At 39.8% G+C, this 21374-nt stretch overlaps 1 protein-coding gene across 2 annotated transcripts; it reads right to left on the minus strand.

The window, feature by feature from the left end:
* Positions 1 to 1532: 1532 nt before the first annotated feature.
* rad23b (RAD23 homolog B, nucleotide excision repair protein) lies at positions 1533 to 20995 on the minus strand. Of its 2 annotated transcripts, none has more exons than XM_080418594.1 (10): positions 20797 to 20995; positions 16585 to 16666; positions 15140 to 15219; positions 12030 to 12186; positions 11532 to 11588; positions 9479 to 9606; positions 7104 to 7245; positions 6051 to 6178; positions 4273 to 4455; positions 1533 to 2914 (listed from the first exon to the last, which is right to left on the minus strand). In XM_080418594.1, the coding sequence occupies exons 1-10, from the start codon at positions 20863 to 20865 to the stop codon at positions 2801 to 2803; spliced, it is 1140 nt and encodes a 379-aa protein (XP_080274720.1). In that variant the 5' UTR covers positions 20866 to 20995; the 3' UTR covers positions 1533 to 2800. The 2 variants fall into 2 exon arrangements, with proteins under 2 accessions (XP_080274720.1, XP_080274719.1); XM_080418593.1 differs by having other exon boundaries at positions 11532 to 11587; positions 12023 to 12186.
* Positions 20996 to 21374: the final 379 nt, after the last annotated feature.

Raw genomic sequence — 21374 nt, forward strand, 5'->3', positions numbered from 1 at the left:
ATATTATCTATATTTATATAGACTTTTTCCAAATACTAAATTAGAATTTGCCACCATGAGTGACATCGATTAGTGCAAATTCTGGCCTGGGCCCATGGACTATTTCTTGGGTTTAAAATCCTCTTAACAGACCTTGTATTGAACTGTACTTCCCTGTGCTTGTCTTTGCAAACTGTTACTAAAGTATTCAATCAATCAATCAATCAATAAAAGCTGGCCAGTCCTCCCTTAAGCCTTAGGTCCTGACATCTCTGTGACAGGGATGTCTGTCTGTAGCAGGTGATCAAGAGAACCGATCAAGCAAATTAGTCCACTGACTATAGAGCATCGCAGTTCCCGCCCCTTCCGGGTTCCACCGCAAAATACTCAATGCATTTTTCCCATTGACATTTCAAAAAATATTTATATCTATTAATTTAAGCCTCGAATCAAGCCATCATGACATGACATGAATCATGACCATAAAACGTTTGATTCTGTGATTTTTTTTGTGAAAACGGCAAAACAAAGGGTATTTATTAAATATAGTATATCATATAATTAAATATAAAATAAAATAAAATCACAGATAAAAACGTTTTATGGTCATGATTCATGTCATGTCATGATGGCTTGATTCGAGGCTTAAATTAATAGATATAAATATTTTTGGAAATGTCAATGGGAAAAATGCATTGAGTTTTTCCTTCCGGCACCAGGAAAAACCAGGAAGTGGGCGGGAACTGCGATGCTCTATACTATCACTCAGTCACTCACAGCACGTCTCTTAGTACTGTTGAAGCGTTCTTTTGTATTTTAGCCTTGAAAATTCCAAAGTACTCCAACATCGAACTATTATATACTGTAGGAGGACAGGGATTTGAACATGGAATCTCTGTGCTGAGTCTGATCATTAGTTTAACTGGCAAAACTTTAAAATACTCTGGCATTTGGTTCAACTGCATCCGTAACCTGGGATTTGACAATGGAAACTCTTTGCAATAACATATATTCAGTCATTTCAATTTGGCCGTTAATCTTATCTACAGTGTAAATTCAATAATAATATGCATCATTCTTCATCATCTGCTGATGTCATCTTTTCCACTTTGCTTTGTGCCAGTTACTCATTTGGCTTCATGTGATGGTCTATGCTGCCCTCTTGTGGTCTACAATGTATCCTGCACATAAGGCGCTGCTCCCTAGCCTGGTAATCCATCCCGGTCACTATAGTACTAGGAACACAATTATTGCATCGCAGTCATGTGCATTCACATTATCATGCGTCTTCTGTACAGGGACGGATTAAACTTTGCTTTGGCTTTGGCCTCCCCGAAGATGTACGCTTTCCCTATTTTGTTTCTAATTCAGTTGCTGTAAGCTTAACTTTGATATTGGTAATAAGTGTACACTTTTTTGTGATACTTTAAATGAGTTACTCCTTTCTAGCCTCTAAACTACATTAGGGACAAAGTTTTGGATGAATGCAAGTTAACTCAATTCTCATGACGTACAAATAACTCCTTCAAATAAGTGAACAAGAGTCATGGCAGTCATGGCATAGATTAGAACTTTATGCACAGCATATTGCATACAAGCAAACAATCAAGAGTTTTTGTTTATTTTAATTCTGTAAAAATGACAGGAGTGATGATATGCCACAGGACCTACGTGTATATAGATGTTTCGGGATTATAGACTTTAATAGGCCTACATAAGCCACAATAATGCCTGTCTTCTTACAAAGCCGTTGTCCACAAGACAAACTTTGATTATTTGCATGCAGTCAGATATTGTAATTTTACTAGAAAATATATAAAACAAAACATTTACCATAACATGTTCATCATTTAGAAATCTTAGTAATCAAAAACTGCTGCTATAACATCTAGGAATCGCAGTAACTGGCAAGTGAAGAGAGAAAATAAACGAGAACAAATGCACATAACAGGTGCATGAATAATAAAACAAAACGTCACCTTCCTAAAATAATGGTCCAAGTAATTCTTTTCAAGTTTTTCAGATAACATAATATGAACGGAACCAAATATATTTCTTAATTTCACACAAAACATTTATGACAATATGACTATTGACATACTAACAACTGTCTGTTAACTACAAGTAAGCGAAGACAATTAAATGACTTAGGCCAATTTGCGTTGTGACTTGGGCAATTGTAAACCTGACTACAGCCAAATAACTTCTGGATTAAGTGACTCGTGTCACCTTGAAAGGTTGTAAAATTACAATTGCGTAAGTTACATTGTCTTGTGACTTACGCAAAATACAATGGCCTAGGTCACATTCTTGACATAGGCCATTATACTAATGGGGTGGGAACAGCATCATATTTTCAATAAGGATATATAGGCAATTCTATCAGAGGTGGCCAGCATCATAAAGAGATGATTTAGGCAAAAGAAAAATATAATTTCCTCGAACAATTATTTTAGTAAGGTGACGAAAACCTCCCTAATCCTGGAGTTAACTACCTTTCATCATCCTATTTGGTAGATGCTGTTTTGTTTATCTTTTCCTAGGATAATTTTGGTTTCATAGTAGCTATCAATACAGAACATTGTGAGATTTACTTAAATTTCCTCCATTTTGAACTGATCAGAACCTACAGTTTTGACACACCAACTGAATTTGAACCACTGTAACCATAAAAAGATCAATTTCTTGTAAATATGTCTCTACATAAAACAAATTAACAAAAATGTAGAAGGCCTATAATTGTTTATGCATCCAATGTGATCAATCCAAAAGTAGAGAATGGAAATAAAACAAAAAGTCTAAATGACTATGGCTTTATTAATCAATCATCATCAAAGTTCTGCTGTAAGAGGAAGTTTGCGGCCAAGTTCTCGTTCTTCTCACAGGCAAAGTAGGCTTGTATAACAAGTCCCTCTGGAAATCCTAGAGCTTTTAGCTGGAATGACAAAGACAGAGGTTAGAAGTAAGATAGTAACCAAGAGACCGATTGACTCACATTTGGGCCTTCTCTCAACCCTTTAAGACCAGGAACGCATCTGTCATTTTAGATTTCTTTGGCTATTATATAGCGATATACAAGCTCATAGCTATGAGCTTGGAGATCTGCTATTTTTGAAAAGTCGTGAAAATGTGTGCAAATCTTTGAATATATACGTTTTTTTTTTAAAGCGAACATTTGTAACTCAAATCTTTGCTTCTGGGGGCTTCTGGGGGCTTCCCTGGAACAAAATATTTCATACCAGTGGTTCTAAAACTTTTTCATGTCAAGGATCTCCCACAATGATACGTATTTGGCGGCGGACCCCGCCATCTCTAAATATTTTGTTCCAGGGACCCCCCAGATGCAAAGATTTGAGTACATTTTTTTTTCTCCAAAAATATATGTATTGAAAGATTTGCACCAATGTTCACGATTGAAAAAGAATTGCAGATCTATAAGCTCATAGCACGGCACTGAGTGCCATGCTATGAGCTTGTAAATAATGGTTATAGCTAAAATCTAAAATGACACAGATGCTTTCCCAGTCTTAATGGGTTAATCAACTGACAGTAGAGCACACTCAGCTCGGGACTTCTGCCCCATAGTATTTGGTCACATTTGGGCCTGTTACAATTATTACATAAATGCAATTATTTGAGATTATTACAATCATTTTGCATAATCGTCATAATTGTTTCCATGTTGACAAATGTTCATACATTTTCAAATATATATTTTTTTAAATAGTGAAAATAGCCGATCTATCGCGATGCGACGCATTGTGAGCTTGTAGATTGGCTATTTCCACTATTTCTTTTTAATCGTAGTTATTTATTTGTGTATTTAGGTTATTTGTCACATGTGCCCTGTGGAATTTTGGTTCACGAAGCCTAAAAGCCAAACAGAAATGTAATTTTGATTTACATAGTTTAAATGTTCATGCCAAAACAATAAAATTGTAAATCGCAATTATTTGTATGATAATTAATCGTCGAGTAACATTTCATGATTGTGACAAAAGTATTGAGCAATTTATATACTATACCAAAATACAGAAATCAGTACAATTTGCTGGTAAATTAATCAGTGCGGTACATTTTAAGTGTTCTAGCAAACGCTATTTTGACCATGTGTATTGCTAAATAAATGTTATAATGCGCGCCAAATCTACAAACCGATCTACAAACTCACAAGCGTATCGCATCACGGCGCGTTGTGATCTTGTATATCGGGCTATTTTCGGTGTGCCACACCATTGCGCGACGGAGTAGAACTTAAACATAAGTCACAGCAGGTGTTATGGTCCTCCTCACCCTTTCGATGGCCTCTTTCTCCTGGGGTGTTACTTGGATGTAGTTCATAGGGTTTCCACCGGCGGCGTCACCTGTTCCACCTGCACTAACACCACCAGCTCTGCTGCTGCTGCTGTCCTGCACCCCCTCTGGGTTGGGCTCGTTCAACATCTGGATGAACTGTTCCTGATGGTTGCTGATCTCCTACAGGAGAAAAACGAACGGTTTAGAGTATACCACACACACACACACACACACACACACACACACACACACACACACAGACAGACACACACAATGCTACCAGTGTCACAAAACAAGAGACGCCACCAGTGTTGCCATGTCCGCCCGTTATTTGGGTTTGTGTAAATATTGGTAGCTGTGAGCTGCGTTTTTTGGGGGGCCTGTTTCTTTTTAAATATTCCTTTTTGGGGGGTCTTTTATGCCTATATTGACAGGACAGTAGGCAGACAGGAAATGGGGAGAGAGAGATGTGGAGTGACATGCAGCAACAGGGCAAGTGGAAGCTGGTGTTCCGTTATGCAGAGTGCCAGCATTATTTGATGTCAGCCTTGATCACACCTGGCTCCAAGCCAAAAAACTATTCAAATTCTGCTCTTTCCCAAACAATTCAAAGTAATCTTCCTCTGCATACAACCCAACATCGCTGTTTATTTTAGTGATTATGGAATTTTTCACAGAAAACTGAATGTAAGACCCCATTTAGACGGCAACTCTGTCCGTCTCTAGAGAAAACAGCAAAATAAAATATCAGATGTTGCCACGGCAACAGTGTTTTCGGGGGTTGTAAACGGAACAAAATTAAACCTGATCCCAGAGTGGAAATCTTTGAAAACGCTCCGCCTCCCGTCTCAATGTAAACGGGCAATACGGGAGAGACGACAAAACGTGCGACATCATGGCTCACGTCGGCTCACGCCACGTGCGCGATGTCAACAAAACAAACTGTGATAGGAAGAAGAACGGGAGTGGTTCTACGCATGCGTGACTGGTCGATCTGGCAGCGCGTCACCGCCACCTAGCCACCTGGCATGCACACTACAGCGTTTTTTTCAATCACCGTTGCGTCACCGTGTAAACAAAGAATAAAAAGTGAGAACGCAACGGCACTTTGTCGTTTTCTATTCTGATCGTTGCCGTGTAAACGTGGCCTAAGAGATACTTACGGAACCCATAAAATGAACTATGCACATAGTTTGGCATCTCAGCAGACAGTAAAAGCACAAGTAATGATCCCAAACTGCTGCTGGAGAGAAAGAGATGGCACTGCAAGAACTCCCTTTTCTGCAAGAACTTGCGTTTCATGATCAGCTAAAAAGGTTAACCGACATAATGCAAACGTTAGTGCTCAAGGACCTATACGCACTGAACCACAGGAAAGAGATATCGTGTGCGGCTAAATTGCATCTACATTCCTGCTGCAGTGACACAGTCTGTAGTTTAAGAAAGACACGAGACTTGTCTCGTCATGATGCTTTTGCTGGGTTGACAGCTCTCACTCCTTCGGTGTGCGACGCATGCTTTCAGGATGCTAATCTAAAATAATCTAATGCGAAATCGGAAAAAAATCACAGGATCAGATGTTGCATACCGTATTGATGGAGGAGTGTCGTCATTCAATGAGACAAAACTTACTATATAGTGGAATTCCATCCCTTAAATGACACAACAATAGGTGTGGGTAACCTATAGTTACAGTATGTGTAGGGGTTTCAACAGTAGTCCTAAATTGGCTATATTAATTGGGCCCACAGCCCACAGGCTGTTAGGTGTTGTACCTGCAGGAGCTCTGGGTTCTCTCTGCCGATCTCCTGCAGCAGGGCTGGAAGCAGGGAGGCATTCTGCTGGATGAGCTGCCTCATGGTGTGGAACTGGGGCTGGCTGGCCAGGTAGCTCAGGGGGTTGCCTGGAGAACAGCAGCAACTTTAATTATCCAATAAATAAGTAAATATATATTGAAATGTATTTTATTTAACCTCTTAAGCCCTTAACTGTCATTCTCAAAAATAGCTACAGGATCATAACGCAGTCTGCTATTTTTGAAAACATGCCCAAAATAGGGACGGCAGATTATAAGTATTTAAAAATCGGCAAATACTGATGTCAAAAAGGTCAAATAATGGCCGCTATATTGGTGGGGATGGGGATCTGGTAGACTAGCATTTGGCTTACAGAGCCTACAGAAATGGTTCTCAAAGTGGGTTCCAAATGGACCCTTCCAGGTCTGTAACTCTGAGAGTGTACAAAAGGAACCAAATGGACCCTTCCAGGTCTGTAACTCTAAGAGTGTACAAAAGGAACCAAATGGACCCTTACAGGCCTGTAACTCTAAGAGTGTACAAAAGGAACCAAATGGACCCTTTCAGGTCTGTAGCTCTGAGAGTGTACAAAAGGAACCAAATGGACCCTTACGGGTGCATTTGGTTCCTTTTGTACACTCTCAAGAGTGATGGGGGTCCTGGAACAAGATAATACAAAAAAATAACGTTTGAGGACCACTGGTGTACAGCAATGTGTGACCCTCCACTATTGCTTATTTTCTTACAGATTTGATTCGATAACGTTTTTGTTTAATCGAATATTCATGGAGCATGTTTATTTTTTTTATATATCAACAAATCGATTAACCACTTATACCCTATTTTATATTTCATCACACAACGCATCACATAATGATTGCACGCATTGGGAGTATTTGTCAGTATTCTTTTCCAGATGTTTTGAAACTTTTCACCTATAATGACATGCCCAAAATAGCGATCAATGATTGTATTAAATTAACAAAAAAAACATTGATTGAATTAATTAGTTTGAGTAACTGTTGCACCCACCTCCACTGTCACCCTGTGAGGAGCCGGTTGTGGAGGGAAGACTCAGACCAGCTGTGGAAATGGCTGGCGTTCCTCCTACTAGGGTGGCCACTGGGTCGGCCCCTCCCCCTCCTGTGCTGCGTTCCTCCCTGGCTGGGATGCCCTGGACAACAACATATTGACTGGGCAATTAACCAAACATATATCCAAATAGACGTTTAGAACCAATAACTTACTTAACTCATTCACTGCCTGAATTATTTCTGGCCGCGTTTGCCCACTGCCAGAGATTTTTCATTGAAAAACAAGAAAGAAATGACTTGAAGTCATATTCTACCAGGTGCTCTGTGTGTGTGTGTGTGTGTGTGTGTGTGTGTGTGTGTGTGTGTGTGTGTGTGTGTCTCTGAGGCACAAGTACAGGTCATGCTGTACTTGCCCACAGGTCTTGCCCACTTGCCCGCAGAGTAAATCATCCATTATAAAAGGATAAGCAACATTGTTTTTACCGTTCAATTTAACGTGTATTTTTTACTTTCTACTTGCGAATTCTGGGGCTGTACGAAGAAAAATGGCATACCTCAATGAGACAATTTCTTTTATTTATAAAGTGCTAGCCTAATCACTGTCATTCAAGCAAAAATGTATAGGACTATAGCCTACCTATTGTGGTACAAAACATAAATCCTTCTGCAGTGAATTACAATATTAGAATTGTGCTGTTTTTAAAAAAAAAAGTTTTTTTTGTTACTGACTTATAAAGATCCAAGCATCAAAATATTGTTGGAACTTGTACCACAGATTGTTCTACATACACAGTAAATGATCTAATGGAGAAAAAAAAATATTAAGCAAGAAAATGAAATGGACAATAATAAATAAATAAAATTAGCCTACAGATATACAGTTTTAGGAATACTCTAATACAGTGGTCTTCAACGTGTTCAGGCCAAGGACCCCCTAGCTGAGAGAGAGATGAAGCAGGGACCCCCTCTATATTGTATGAAATTGTGCTTGCAGATTAAACTTTTTTTGTTCCAACTTGGTCTGCTCTGGCAAAAAATAGCCAATCTACAAGCTCAGTTGTGTAGATCTGCTATTTTTGGCTAAAGTTCTCCACAGAAATAGGATGCTAGTGGTTATTGTAAAACTCTGTACTCTGAGGACCCCCTAGGGGTCCCGGACCCCCTGTTGAAGACCCCTGCTCTAATAAGGGACTTGTCTTAGACAGGCATGTAGAGAAGGGCACTTCAGAGTTAAATTAACACTGAGCTTATTGAGAGTTGACAAGTGTCTATTGTGATGAGCGTGGCGAACGGCTGTTGTAAATCACAGATGATTAGTAGATGCTGCGCGTTCAAACTGGCCTACTTTTTATGACTAAATGACTTTATGACTCAGCCCCTCGATCTGTCCCTTAGAGGCAGAAGGAACGGCACTGTGTTGTGTTAGCATGTAGCTAACGCATCAGCACAGACAGTTGAAAGCAACGTTGCCTTCAGAAGGAAAACAACAACAAACATATAGGCTATAATTGCGGATGGGATGCATGCAACCGTTGTGAGCTTGTAGATAAGCTGTTTTCAACTGAGCTGGTGTGTGCGTGACTGCGTGTGTGTGTGTGAGGATTGAGGAACTACTATACGGAGAGGGGTAGACGAGCGGAGCTGTTCAGACGATCTGCAAGACCACAACGCGTCGCTGATGGAAGCGGTGTGGGCTTGTAGGTCAGCTCATTTGTGTTGCTTGTGCTAGACAGGGGAGGGGTCGTATGATCCCATAGCATGGGAGTACGGCCCGTCTCCCCATTGGCTTAACACATTGACTGCCAATCACGTAGATCTACGCGAACCGCTTTAAAGCCGCCACGTGCCAATCGCGTAGATCTACGTGAAGTGAAACACATGGAATGAAGTCAGATGGGTAGTGATTGGTATAATCATTGGGACAGTCATTCATCCTTTCCCAGAAGGTTTTCGACATACAAGGTTTAAAGCACCACTTTTGCCGCTTGAAAACGACACATTAGGCGTAGAGCAGTATGATGCTTCAAATCCACCACAAAAGCGCCGCACATGCGCTTTATCGTGCGCACGGTTGCGCGCGACTGTTCTCGCCAGGCCAGGCCACAGCCGCACGTCTGGTCATCCTATGATACAATACATTTCAATGCCATGCGCTGCCAGCGAGAACGTCTGCTTTCAGTAACATAAAAAAGCAGCGCCTGTGCGCCAATGCTTGCCCGTTACACATTAGGTGTAGTGTAGCGTGAGTATACATGAGGTATAGAGCGGTATGAGTTCACATTAGATGGAGTGCAGTACGAGTACACAGTATTGGATGTAGTGTAGTGCAGTGTGTGAGTACACAATACGTAGGTGTAGTGCAGGGTATCTTACAGAGAGCAGATACTCCACAGCTCTGTCTGGGTTGTTGTAGCTGGCTCTGAGAGCGGCCACCACCTGCTCCCTCTCGTACCCCATCAGCATCATCTCCACCACCATGGATTCATACGACTGGCCCGTCACTGAGAACACACACATACACACACACACAAACACGTTTCTACTACTATACTTGTGAGGACAAACATTTTGGGATGACGATTTTATGAATACTTTTTTTTTTTTCTGCGCCATCTTTAACACATCGACCGCCAGAGGTTAATCTCATAATGTACTCACCAGTGCCAAGGTGTTTTTGTTGTTTTTTAGTTTTTTTCATGTCGCCATAGATCTTGTTAAAATCCTTAAGATTGAGCCGTACACATCTGTTTACATCCGCGACATCCCACTGTATCTCCCAGTGAAGACCACGTGTCAAACGGGGTATCCATGTTGTAGTTAGAGCGGATTACGTTAAACAGTGAAATGCGAGGAGAAAAAACTACAGGAAGAGAATTGAGTTTCAGTTTCGTCTGTAGAACGAGAGCGGACGTGATCGTCAAAACCGGATCCCAAATAATTCTATTTCCGGTCATCAAACCGGAAACGGAAGTGGATCAAAAAAAATCCGAAAGTGAACCCGGAAATTTTTAGCGCGAAAAGACCGTGGACCGTAGGGCTACGGTCTCGGCGCTTAACAGTTGGATTTAACGGACCGTAGGACTACGTTCTTGGCGGTTAATAGGGTAAGTGATATTTCTTGGTTAAAACAAAAAGTATTTTGTTAAAAGGTTAAAATACTATATTCTGATTGTAATCATTGCTATAGAGTGTTTTTTCAGTAACAGATGTCTCCCTGTCTCTCCAGCTCTTTAATAAACAGAAAATCAATTTTTTGGTAGGTGTCAAAATCTCAGCCAATCAGGAGAAAGTACCAATTTTTAAGCTTAATTTGTATAGTGTTCCAGTTCCAATTTTGTCTGCTCATTTCTTAGTGTCATCACTTCCAATTTCACTTGTTTAATCTGTATCCTGATTGAGTTCTCTGTCCTGGTTGGATAAAATTGGAAATGAAACTGAAACTGAAACGAAAATGCATTTTCTGTTTAATAAAGAGGTGGAGAGACAAGGAGACTCCTAATACTGAACAAACACTCTATAGCAATGAGTACTATCAGAATATAGAGCTATTTAACAATTATGTTAACCAACGCAAATCACTTACCCTACCTTTAAGCCTAACCATAAAGCCGAACATAGCCGATCTACAAGCTTGCGACCCGTTGTGAGCTTGTAGATCGTGCGCGAAAGCGCCACACAACTAAGTATAAATCAGGCATAAATCATGTCAGTGCAAAGCATGTTAGTGACATCAGTGGTTGATATAATGTTTTACCTGTAATGTTTTATCAACTGTTCTTAGACCACAAAGAAAACAAAGTGTCGGTAAAGTAGTTCCCCCACATTTGACCATCGAGGGGCCTCGAACACTGTAAAAGTGTCGCTGACAGCAATTTGATTTATCTTTTTATTCCCCTTGTTTTGCTTTGCTGCTGCCAACGGCACCAGTGCCCTTGGAGAACAATAAAAGTTTGTATTCATTACCGTCACAAACAATGTCAAATGTTCAAATTTCACAGGCCTGCATCACCACCAGACAAGAGGAGATGTGGCCGCACTAGCGGTAGAGAAGAATGACGTGACATGACTACTTACTACTCACTTTCAGCTTCATTAAAACCCTCTGTTCGATATAAACAATAATACAGACACAGTTCAAACAAGAAAGCTTGCACTCAGCAGAGTGCGTATCTCTGCCAACAATGTAACTGTCAGAATTATAATCTATATGAAATATTTTCTTGTCGGGACAGCCAAATGATCATTCCCTCCAAATGTAATGAATATTTGGCCTTGACAGTGACCTTAGATTATTTTTTTTACCCAACCCAAAAGTTAATCATCTACGGAATCCGGCGTATTGCCGGAGAACTTAAAGCTCTACATATGGTACATGTATTCAAATCGATAATTCATGACAAGATTGTTGACATTAGTAAGGTCTTACCGAGAGCTGAAAGTGCTTCATCGATTAAGTCGGGATTTGTTCCCTCTTCAGTGGTACTGCAAGAAAACAATGAACATGTAATAATTAATAATAATATGAATAATATGAACGTTACAGTACACAACATTAAGCAGCATGGTGGGTGTCCTGACAGTACGACTGGTCCTAGAATTAAAGTGCCAGTATAACAATACGATATATATATTTTTGAAATGCTTAAAATGATTTAAGTGATGGTTTCATTTAGTGTTTGTGGTAACGTGTCTGGTTGTACTTTCTAAGCAGATATGGAGACAACAAGACAAGTTACGAAACTTCTATATTATCTATGTATATTTCATTAACTCAACAGGGCGCCACCGTTTTGTGCACATCATTGTTAGAACATCTTCAAAACAGTTTTCCAAAAATGTAAAAATTCTCAAAAGTTAGTTTTTGCCATTTGTCATATGACCAAGTATATAGGGCCTGAGTAGCTAAGAGAGATATACCCTGTAACTGTAACAGGTGCAGCAGTTGTGGGTGGACTGTCCTCTGTCTTGTCGTCTTTAGGTGCATCCTCTGCTGGGGTGTCAGAGCCCGACGCTGAGGCAGCTGGAGCTGTGGATGATGTAGTGACAGGACCTGAGGGTGCAGCTGCTGGGGCTGGTTTAGGCTGCAAAAAAAATAAAAAGAGAGCGAGAGCAATGCTTTTATGACTGTCAGAAAAACATACATAGCTAACTCAAATGTCATTAACATTGCATTGCAAAGCAATGCCGTCATTGTAATGAATGTAATCCACATATTGAACAGAGGCGGTTCATTACCTGTTGTAATCTAGATGAGTTTAAGTGTAAACACTTGACCCTGGGGTTAAAGTCCCACGTGTTGGAGTATAAAATGCTCTTACACAATACCATACTCCTGATGAAATCAATAAAAAGCATAACATTACACCCTGAGCTCATGCCTTTTGGCCCCTCTTATTATTTCTCCATTATATTCCCTTCTATTAAGCTTTATGTCTTTAAATTACTTTTAGGTCAAAGGTCAGCTTTTTAAGGCAGTCACAGACTGGTCTTTCCACAGATACAATTACATTTATTGTGAAACGACATGACATTGTTCTGGTGTTTATTCAATCGTTTCTCTCCCTTTCACTGCCAACCCCTTCTTTTTGGTATGGTGGGGCACTGGGGGTGTAGACAACCATGTGTCTCCTCCGACACACATGGCGTCAATGGCGCACGGCCAAACCAAAGGCACCGTGGAGGAATCAAACCCCAGTCTCCATGGTTGTGGGCATAAAACTATTTTTAAAGTTCCATTTCATTTAGAACAACCCAGTGTGCTACAGGATCAAGCAAACCTTTGCTTTTCGCAATGTATGCCCAGGCAGAACACAACAACTTCACTGCTGGTATTGGGCACAGCAAGAGAGACTAATAATTGTGTTTAAATATCTCAATATCTGGCTAAATAACTTAGCCAAAAACATAATTCCCCACACTTCATATCACTCAAATCAAATGTGTCGCAAACTGTGACCTGTCCTGCATACAGCCTAGAGGCTAGTATATAAAAATATGCACAAAGTGAAATTACATTTTTTAACACATTCCCTGCCAGAGGGTTTTTTTTATTTTACTTCCCCCAGTGCCAGTGTTTAATTTTTTTTTACACAGGAGCCGAGATACAGGATTTTAAAGTAATAAGTTAACCAAGGAGTGAATGGAGCTAGAAATCTTTGGATCGTGATATCTCTGGTTCTGTGTGGATAAATTGAAAAAAATTTTTTTTTTTTGAAAAACGGTTATACTCGTGGATGGATTTTTTTTGGCAGTAAACGGGTGTATTTTTCATCAACGGTTATACTCGTGATTGGCAGGTAAAGTGTTAAGAGCACTCCAATACACTCACAAAAGCCAAACAGACAACCACTATTCTCCGACTCCCTCCATTATGCTCACGACGCACCTTCCCCTCCAATGACATGGAAAGTTAACCCATTAAGGCGGGATTCCGATTCTACAAAATGTCTTCGAAATCCTAACAGTTTTCTGAAAAACGTATGTTGCTATAATATCAGTGGTTCTCAAACTTTTTCATGTCAAGGACCCCCAAAATGATATGTATTTGCCCGCGGACGCCCATCTGAAAATATGTTGTTCCAGGCACCCCCCAGAAGCAAAGATTTGAGTTAAAATGTTTGCTTTAAAAAATATATATATATTCAAAGATTTTTCAAAAATAGCAGATCTACAAGCTCATAGTGCGGCACTCGGTGCCGCGCTATGAGCTTGTATATCTGCTATTTTTGAATAGCCAAAGTATAAAATAATGGTTTAAGTACACGTTCCCGGTTTTAATGGGATAATTAACCATCTGCCATCGTCGCCGGTGGTCACAGTGTGAGCTGAACAAGGCCTCTTAAAATCAGACACACATGCATGGTTGAACGTACAAGGCCATGGTTTAAATGTCGTTTCATGGCCAATCGTGACATTTTTACCGTCTGCTTCCACCGAGGGCTTTCCAGGACAAGTGATCGAGAGGAGGTTTTATAAACCAGTGGTTCTCAACCTTTCCTGGACCAGGGCATACTTGAAAAATCTCAAAAGCGTTTGCGGCCCAACCATCTGATCACTTAACTCTTTTATTGCCAAAAACGGGAATTCCCGTCCGATTCTACTATGGCTCTCATGGCCACGGACGGAAATGACGATTTTAATTTAAAAAACATTATTGTGGTTATTATTATATTTTTTTTATCTCAAAAGGAACTAGGAGATAACGCTAACCAAAAAAATGCTGCTCCATTCACTTCAATGTTAAAAAATAAACGGAGGAAAAATGCACATTTTTCGTGGCACTGGGACGACACAGTCTGAAATAAGTGTGGCAATGAAAGAGTTAACAGTCACTTAATCAGAAGGGTGGGCAAGGTGCATTTATTTTAATGATCAATTAATAGTGTTCTGGCTTGAATCAGTGGACCTAACGTAGTATAATTAAATGTATTGGTATCACAATGAAAACACATTTGTTTTAAAAAAATATCACACCCTGTGTGAAGTGGGCGGTGTCTTGCTAGCTAATCACAATACTGAATGGAGTCGATCAATCATGTACAAAGGATAAATACATTTATTGAAACACTCTTTATGATGGACAAAACCATAACTTGAAAAAAACCAAAATTTTGGTTTTTTTCAAGTTATGGTTGCTTATATAGGGCTATGCACATGTGTCATGTGACACTGGCCAATCACAGTCCTGAATAGGCTGTGATTGGCCAATCACAGCGCAGGATAATTCTACTAATTTCCTGGGCCCAGATCACAGCGCAGGAAAATGTACATTTTTCCAAATCTCACTTATAGGGGCGGTTTCACCGCCCAAAAATACAATGATTTCCTTTTTGTATATAGATAGCTAGCTACATAGCTAGATAGATAGATATGCGTGTTATATTATCATCACAATCTTAACTGTTTTGCAAATTATTTGGGGGCCCACTTGCAATATCCTCACAGCCCGCCCGGAGAAAGAGGGCTATCAAACAGTTCTAATGTTCAGAAGGGGAAAAAAATGAATATAAATTGATTTCTCAGACACCCTCCTACCTTTGCAACCATGACGACCACAAAGTTCTTCTCATCTATTTTGTACTCTTTGAGCGCTGTGTCATCACTCAGGATTTTACCTAGGAGGAGAAAACATGAATGAGTGTTCAATAACAACCATGAAAAAAACAAAAGACTGCTATAGTCTTGTTAGACACTGCAAAAGAACAGTTTGAGGAGACATTGATTAAGCCGTTTTTAACGTGTTTCAAGACGTTTCGCTAGGGAGCCATCCACACATTTGTTAATCAGACGTTTTCCTAAGTGACCAATTACAGTAGGAACATAAATGATTTTATGGCATAGCTTGAATAACGGACGGTACTAACAACTATAGCTATAGATTTGTGTCGAAATAGTTTTAACATTAATCAATTTTAACTGAAAATGCACAGTTTCCTCAAAGTAGGCATTAAAAAGCAATGTAATTGGTAAATAATGTATAGGGCCACTTCATTATGCTAGCAAGTGATTCTGGTTTCAATCTCATCTCAAGTTTTGTAGAAAAGGCAAAGGACTCCCATTATCAAGCACAAATCACACAAAAAAATTAAGAATTATGCCTCTCATCAAAGGGCGCACCTCGTTATTTAAAAAATAGTGAAACTAGCAGATTACAAATTGTGTTGCACTACAATGCGGTGAGACCTCCCAAGCAGGCATTCATGTAGCCTGGCATTGGCCAGACTGATAACGTGGATTCACTCTCACGTTCATCCCCGGTATCAGTCTGGACTTCGGCCCATAAGGAGCGAGTATGAGAAATCGGAAAATGATTTTGATGCTTTTCACTGTTGTACGGACAGCAGTTGAAACTCGTCACTCAAGTCACTGATTGGCCCGATCATTTCTGATTTCTCATACTCGCTTCCTATGGGCCGAAGTCCAGACTGATACCGGGGAGGAACTTGAGAGTGAATCCACGTTATCAGTCTGGCCAATGCCAGGCTAGCATTCATGTACCAGCTAGGTGGATTTTGCACTCAATTTAAAATCGAAATGCTTAAACGTTGTATGATGTAATGTCGTGCTTCATCATACAAGAGTGTTGGACAAAAGTAGTGAAAATAGCAGATCTACAAGCTCACAACACGTCACAATGAGACGTGCTGTGACCTTGTTGATCGGCTGTTTTCACCGTTTTAAAATCAGGAACCGTTTTGGACTTACAAGGTTTCTGCCCAACAACAACGATTTGCAATTCTCTCTGTCTGTCATGTGACAGCACAATACCGGGTGTCCTTAAGCAAGTGCACCCTATGGGAGTGGGAGACTCTGGGAGTGACCCTGGCCTGTGTATATTTGTTTTTAATATGTAATGAAGGCATGTTCAAAATAAAATTGAGTGTTAGGTAAATAATACAATCAGCTGATATGTGATTGTTATAGTAGAAGCGAGTGCATTACTGCACTGATATGAGCAGGAATTCATCATTGTAACATACCTGCATATATCAGTTTCTGTCCATCGACTGGAAAACCGTCCTTCCCCTTCTCATGTTCAATCCTTTCTTTCAATGTCTTGACCTGTGGAAACATATAAATACATGTAAAGTACCCTCTTAAATGTTACAGTACATGTTTGACAATCATAAGTGCAGATCCCAATATCATTGGAACATCTCGAGAGAGAGAACTACACAAAGACCATTTTCACTAAAAATCCATCACTACCAACTTCACTGAAATGAGCTTGTTAATTTATCATTTCATGTATCTGGGGTGAACAGGCTGGTTTTAATTTTATGGACACTGGATCAGATCAACCTTGCAGCCGTTGGGGTCACATTTTTGATAGCTCATGCTTTGTAAACAGCACGCTGTACGAGCGTCAGTGAAATCTGAGATCTCCTCGATGTTGCCGGTGGCTCAGCGGTCAACCCCTTCTGTTTGATCGCTCCATTTTCAGTTTTTCATGGTCAATGTGTAGATCGAACAAGTCACAAGCTGCTTTAACACGTGACTGTTGCACTACCAAAATGTCCGGGTCGCCTGCAGAACTGTCCACAGTGCAGCGCTACTGACATGATCGATTCCCGTCCTGCTGCACAGCTCCACTTGTAAATTAGTAATGTTAATCAGTTCAGGTTGTCATATTGCTTATTACTAATGCAATACAAGACGGAATTAGCACCATCGGTAAGTAGACGTGTTGTTGTCGGCATAGGTTGCTGTTGTAGGCTACTTTTTACTTGCCGGCACATCTCATAATGACGTATACAGTCAGTCAACCCACACAAACCGGTACAAGCTTGTACGCCAGACAGGGTAAACCGAAAGCCGACCCAACTCTAGTCACCACTGACGACAATCTGAATGCACTACGATATGGAGATGAGATTCTGTAGTCATTGGCAGTGTTGCCAGATTTTGCGAGAGAAACAAGCAACCATCAGGTCTATGAAAATAAGCCCAAAAGAAGTGATTGTAGGCCACATGATCATTGGCGATTTACATTGTATCACCATACACATTAGCTACAGGCTCACAGCACGTAGCAGATATGACAAATAACTTATGTACAGAGATGACTGACAATGACCAGTACCGGTACCAATGATCAAAATAAATCATCAATACATAACTATGGACAGAACTATTTTATAGGTTCCATTTCATTAAAGAATAACAGATTTACAAACTCTCCAGGAGATTATCTCAAATAATTGCGATGAGGCGATTATGTAAGAATCGTGACATGCCTGCTGCTGTTTGTTCAAAGAATACAGCATCAAATTGCCAATTATGTCCTGTCTGAGTTGGCTGTTCTGTTGTGCACAGATAATGGCAATGTGGGCGCATTTCACTGGGGACCCACCCACATAATCAGCATGTTTTTGCTCATCCCACAAATGTATGAACAGTACATTACAAAGGGCACATCAATTTAAAGGGGAATTCAATGGACAGAAAATACATTACAATGATATAAGTAGTACAGTGAACAGCAAGATCATGATCAAACACACATTTCCAAACCTTTTGAGGGATTTACATTCAGACAGACAGACACTTTCATGTCCCTGGTATGGTTTGAATCCTTTTAAAAAGTCATCTTTGTTGAATAAATGTACATGTCACGTATTTTTCTCCGCTCTACTTCAATGTTTTCTTCCTAAACTTCATTCTCTATAAAGCATAGGCGGCGGACGGGGGGTCAGAAGGCCCTGAACGCCGCGATGACTGTTCCGTTACTGGCTACATGGAGTTGCTCTCTCAACTCGATCAACTAGGTGTCAGACAAGGTAATACACAACAAATCGTTGTTCTGTGTATGCTGGCTGTAGGTGTGAAAGCAGCAGATGCCCGCGGGGCTCGGGCTGCTAGAATCAAGTGCTGCTATGATAGACTGACTGACCAGGGATCAGATTACTGCAGCAATATATGGGGGAACAAAGTTGTTCCACCGTCAGTTAAAGTGAGAGCCGAGAGCGCACGCACAAAGCGCATCAAACTATACCTCCGTGGAATCAAAGTGCACCATGTGTGATCATGGATTACTTATTCATCGGGGTGAAAACATGCAATTTAATGTCATGGTCTCTTATTGTAGGCTGCTACAGCGGACCTCTCGCCTATACTGTGGTAGAACAGCATTTTAGGTTTGTCTGGTCCATAAATTAATGTGTGTCGTCCAGGTGTCTCTTTTTTTCTGTCGGCTCCACTCGGATCTCAGAACTACTTTCAGGGGTCCATTAGGGTTTGGGTCCGTCATTTTGAACCTGTGAAGAGCTCTGTGTATTATATATACAGTAAGTTAATATCACTGTTTATTCTGACTCCTTATTACCAAGTGATGTTTATTGAAATGCAATATGTCATGTAGTTTTCACTTTCACTATAGAGTAAGCTTGAATTTCCCTTAAATAGAAAGTCTGAAAATTACTTCCTCGATGTTAAATTGGCATTTCTTTCCTAAATGTAAAATATATATATATATATATATATATATATTGGAATATAAAATATTTGGAAATGGTCTTAAAGTAATGTAAAGTATACATGATTAGAACATGCTTGAACATTCGACAGATTAGGCCTAACATTTCTACAATTGCAACAAAATAGCTACAGAACCTGTATATCCAGCCATCTTGGGCAGAAAACAAGAAGTTGAGAAGGGTACATTTTTAAGACTGATAATGATCAGACTTATGCACTGTGCATGTTCACATCATGTATACTAATAGTTTGACATTACTTAATTACTTACCATTTTCCAAATATTAAATGTTTTAGAATTTTGTGGGGGAAAATGTCAATGTAACATCGAGGTGCCCACTCTTCCTGGGTGCCCACTTTTCCTGTTACCATTTTCAACTTAGTCATCATTGGTTCAATGGTTTCCATCTTCTCTATGGGACGCGTCTATATGCTGGACCTGGCTAATTAATTCACCTGACAAGTTAACAACACAAGCAATAATGAATCCGTCTCTAATGACCCAACCTGGCAACGTCATATTAACAGTTTCACCAGACAGGATAAACTAAGACAGAAAACTCCATTTAGATGAATACACATCACGACTAACTATAGAAACCCTTGAAGCAACCAGGGTTGCCATGTCCGCTTACTATAAGCGGTTTTGGGCTAGTTTCTTAAGTGTACTTGCTAATTTTGGTCTCGTTTCCAAATGTTGTTTAAACCAGTAGTTCTCATCTCAACATTTTCATGTAAAGGACCCCCAAATTACTATGTATTTGTCCATAGACCCCCCCCCCTCCTCTTGTATGGGGTTGGGGTGCCCCAACCCCATACAAGATTTGTGTTGTTAAAATGTTTCAATGATGTTCCAAAATAACCTTTTTTTCCCCCAAGGTTCTCTTTTCTTTTTAGAAAATAGCAACATCGGCTATTTTTAAATAGCATAGCCTACAGTTGCTTATTTTGGGCTTGTTTTCTTAGAACATGCTTGCTTGTTTCTCTCGCAAAATATGGCAACAGTGAATATACAACTTGCAATAAGTTAAAATTCCGTTCCAGGATATAGTCGACTCCCGGTGAGTGTTGCCAGGTTTAACGAGAGATACAAGCAACCCAGGTCTATGAAAACAATTCCAAAAGCAGCGTCACTATGAGCACTTTAAACCTATATTTGCATCGGCTGTTTGAAAATAGCAGATCTACAAGCTCACAACGCGTGGCATGAGCTTGTGGATCTGCTATTTTCAATAAAATCTTGAAGAAAATGTGAAAAATGTGGAATACTCTTGAAACCTCTTTAAGAAAACACTGGTTTTAAACAATATCAGGAAAACAAAGTCCAAAATAAGCAACTGCACTTTAGAAACAAGCCCAAAAGAGGCAACTAGGCCACATGAGCACTTTAAACCGGCTATTTTCTTGCAATGAAATGTGAAATATTTGGAATATATTTTTTGAAACATTCAAACACAAATGCTCCCATGGGCACAAAACATTTTCATGAAAATATTAGAGAACCACTGGTTTAAATAATAATTTAAACATTTGGAAGCAAGCCTAAATAAGCTGCTACACTTAACAAGCCAAAAAAAAACTATAACCCTCAACTACCAACAATATTTACAAGCAACTTTACAGGAAAAAACAAGCCCAAAGACGCTTATAATAAGCGGACATGGCAACCGTGCTCCCTGTGTGTGTAAATGACATGCATTAATTCAAACCCTCACCGTCTCCTCTCCGTCTATGTCTATTTTGAACGTCTGCTGCTGCAGTGTTTTCAGCGTGATGGTCTGCATGTTGTTTTCTGGACGTTTCGTTTGGGTTTCTCGGCCTCTCTGGTCGGTCTAAAACACAACTTGAAGTCTCGTTGTTTTCACTAGTGCTTCATTACGAGCTGCTGACAGCCGCCATTGCGCTTGTTTTGATTTCTTCTTCGACTCTCTCTCTGTCGCTCTCTTTCTCTCTCTCTCTCTCTTTCTACAGAAGGAATTGGTTGGGTGACAATCTGCGCCCTCTACTGGTTGTTATGTGTCAAGACTCAAGAATCAAGAAGGTTTTATTATTCTATTTAGGTACAAGCAGTGAAATTGTGCTTACAATCTAACATGATAATATATTGAAGGAAAAATGTAATAATAATAATAATAATAATAATAATAATAATAATAATAATAATAATAATAATAATACAATAATAAAATAATAATAAAAGTGTACAATGAAGAATGTACATTCGGTTAATGTACATTGTCTTGGATAAGCACAATAATTAATAAATAATAAAGTTTAATGTAAAAAAATGATT

The sequence above is a fragment of the Gymnoscopelus braueri genome (genome assembly GCF_963280865.1).
Source record: "Gymnoscopelus braueri genome assembly, chromosome: 22".
Taxonomy (NCBI): Eukaryota; Metazoa; Chordata; class Actinopteri; order Myctophiformes; family Myctophidae; genus Gymnoscopelus; species Gymnoscopelus braueri.

What these genes read in the sequence shown, in the direction of transcription:
- rad23b (XM_080418593.1), bottom strand. Translation starts at nt 20,865, where the DNA reads ATGCAGACCATCACGCTGAAAACACTGCAGCAGCAGACGTTCAAAATA. An exon ending in ACAGAAACTGATATATGCAG is followed by an intron (nt 15,220 to 16,584) that starts GTATGTTACAAT and finishes TTCTCCTCCTAG; the next exon opens with GTAAAATCCTGAGTGATGAC. An exon ending in GCACCTGTTACAGTTACAGG is followed by an intron (nt 11,588 to 12,022) that starts GTATATCTCTCT and finishes GTTTTCTTGCAG; the next exon opens with TACCACTGAAGAGGGAACAA.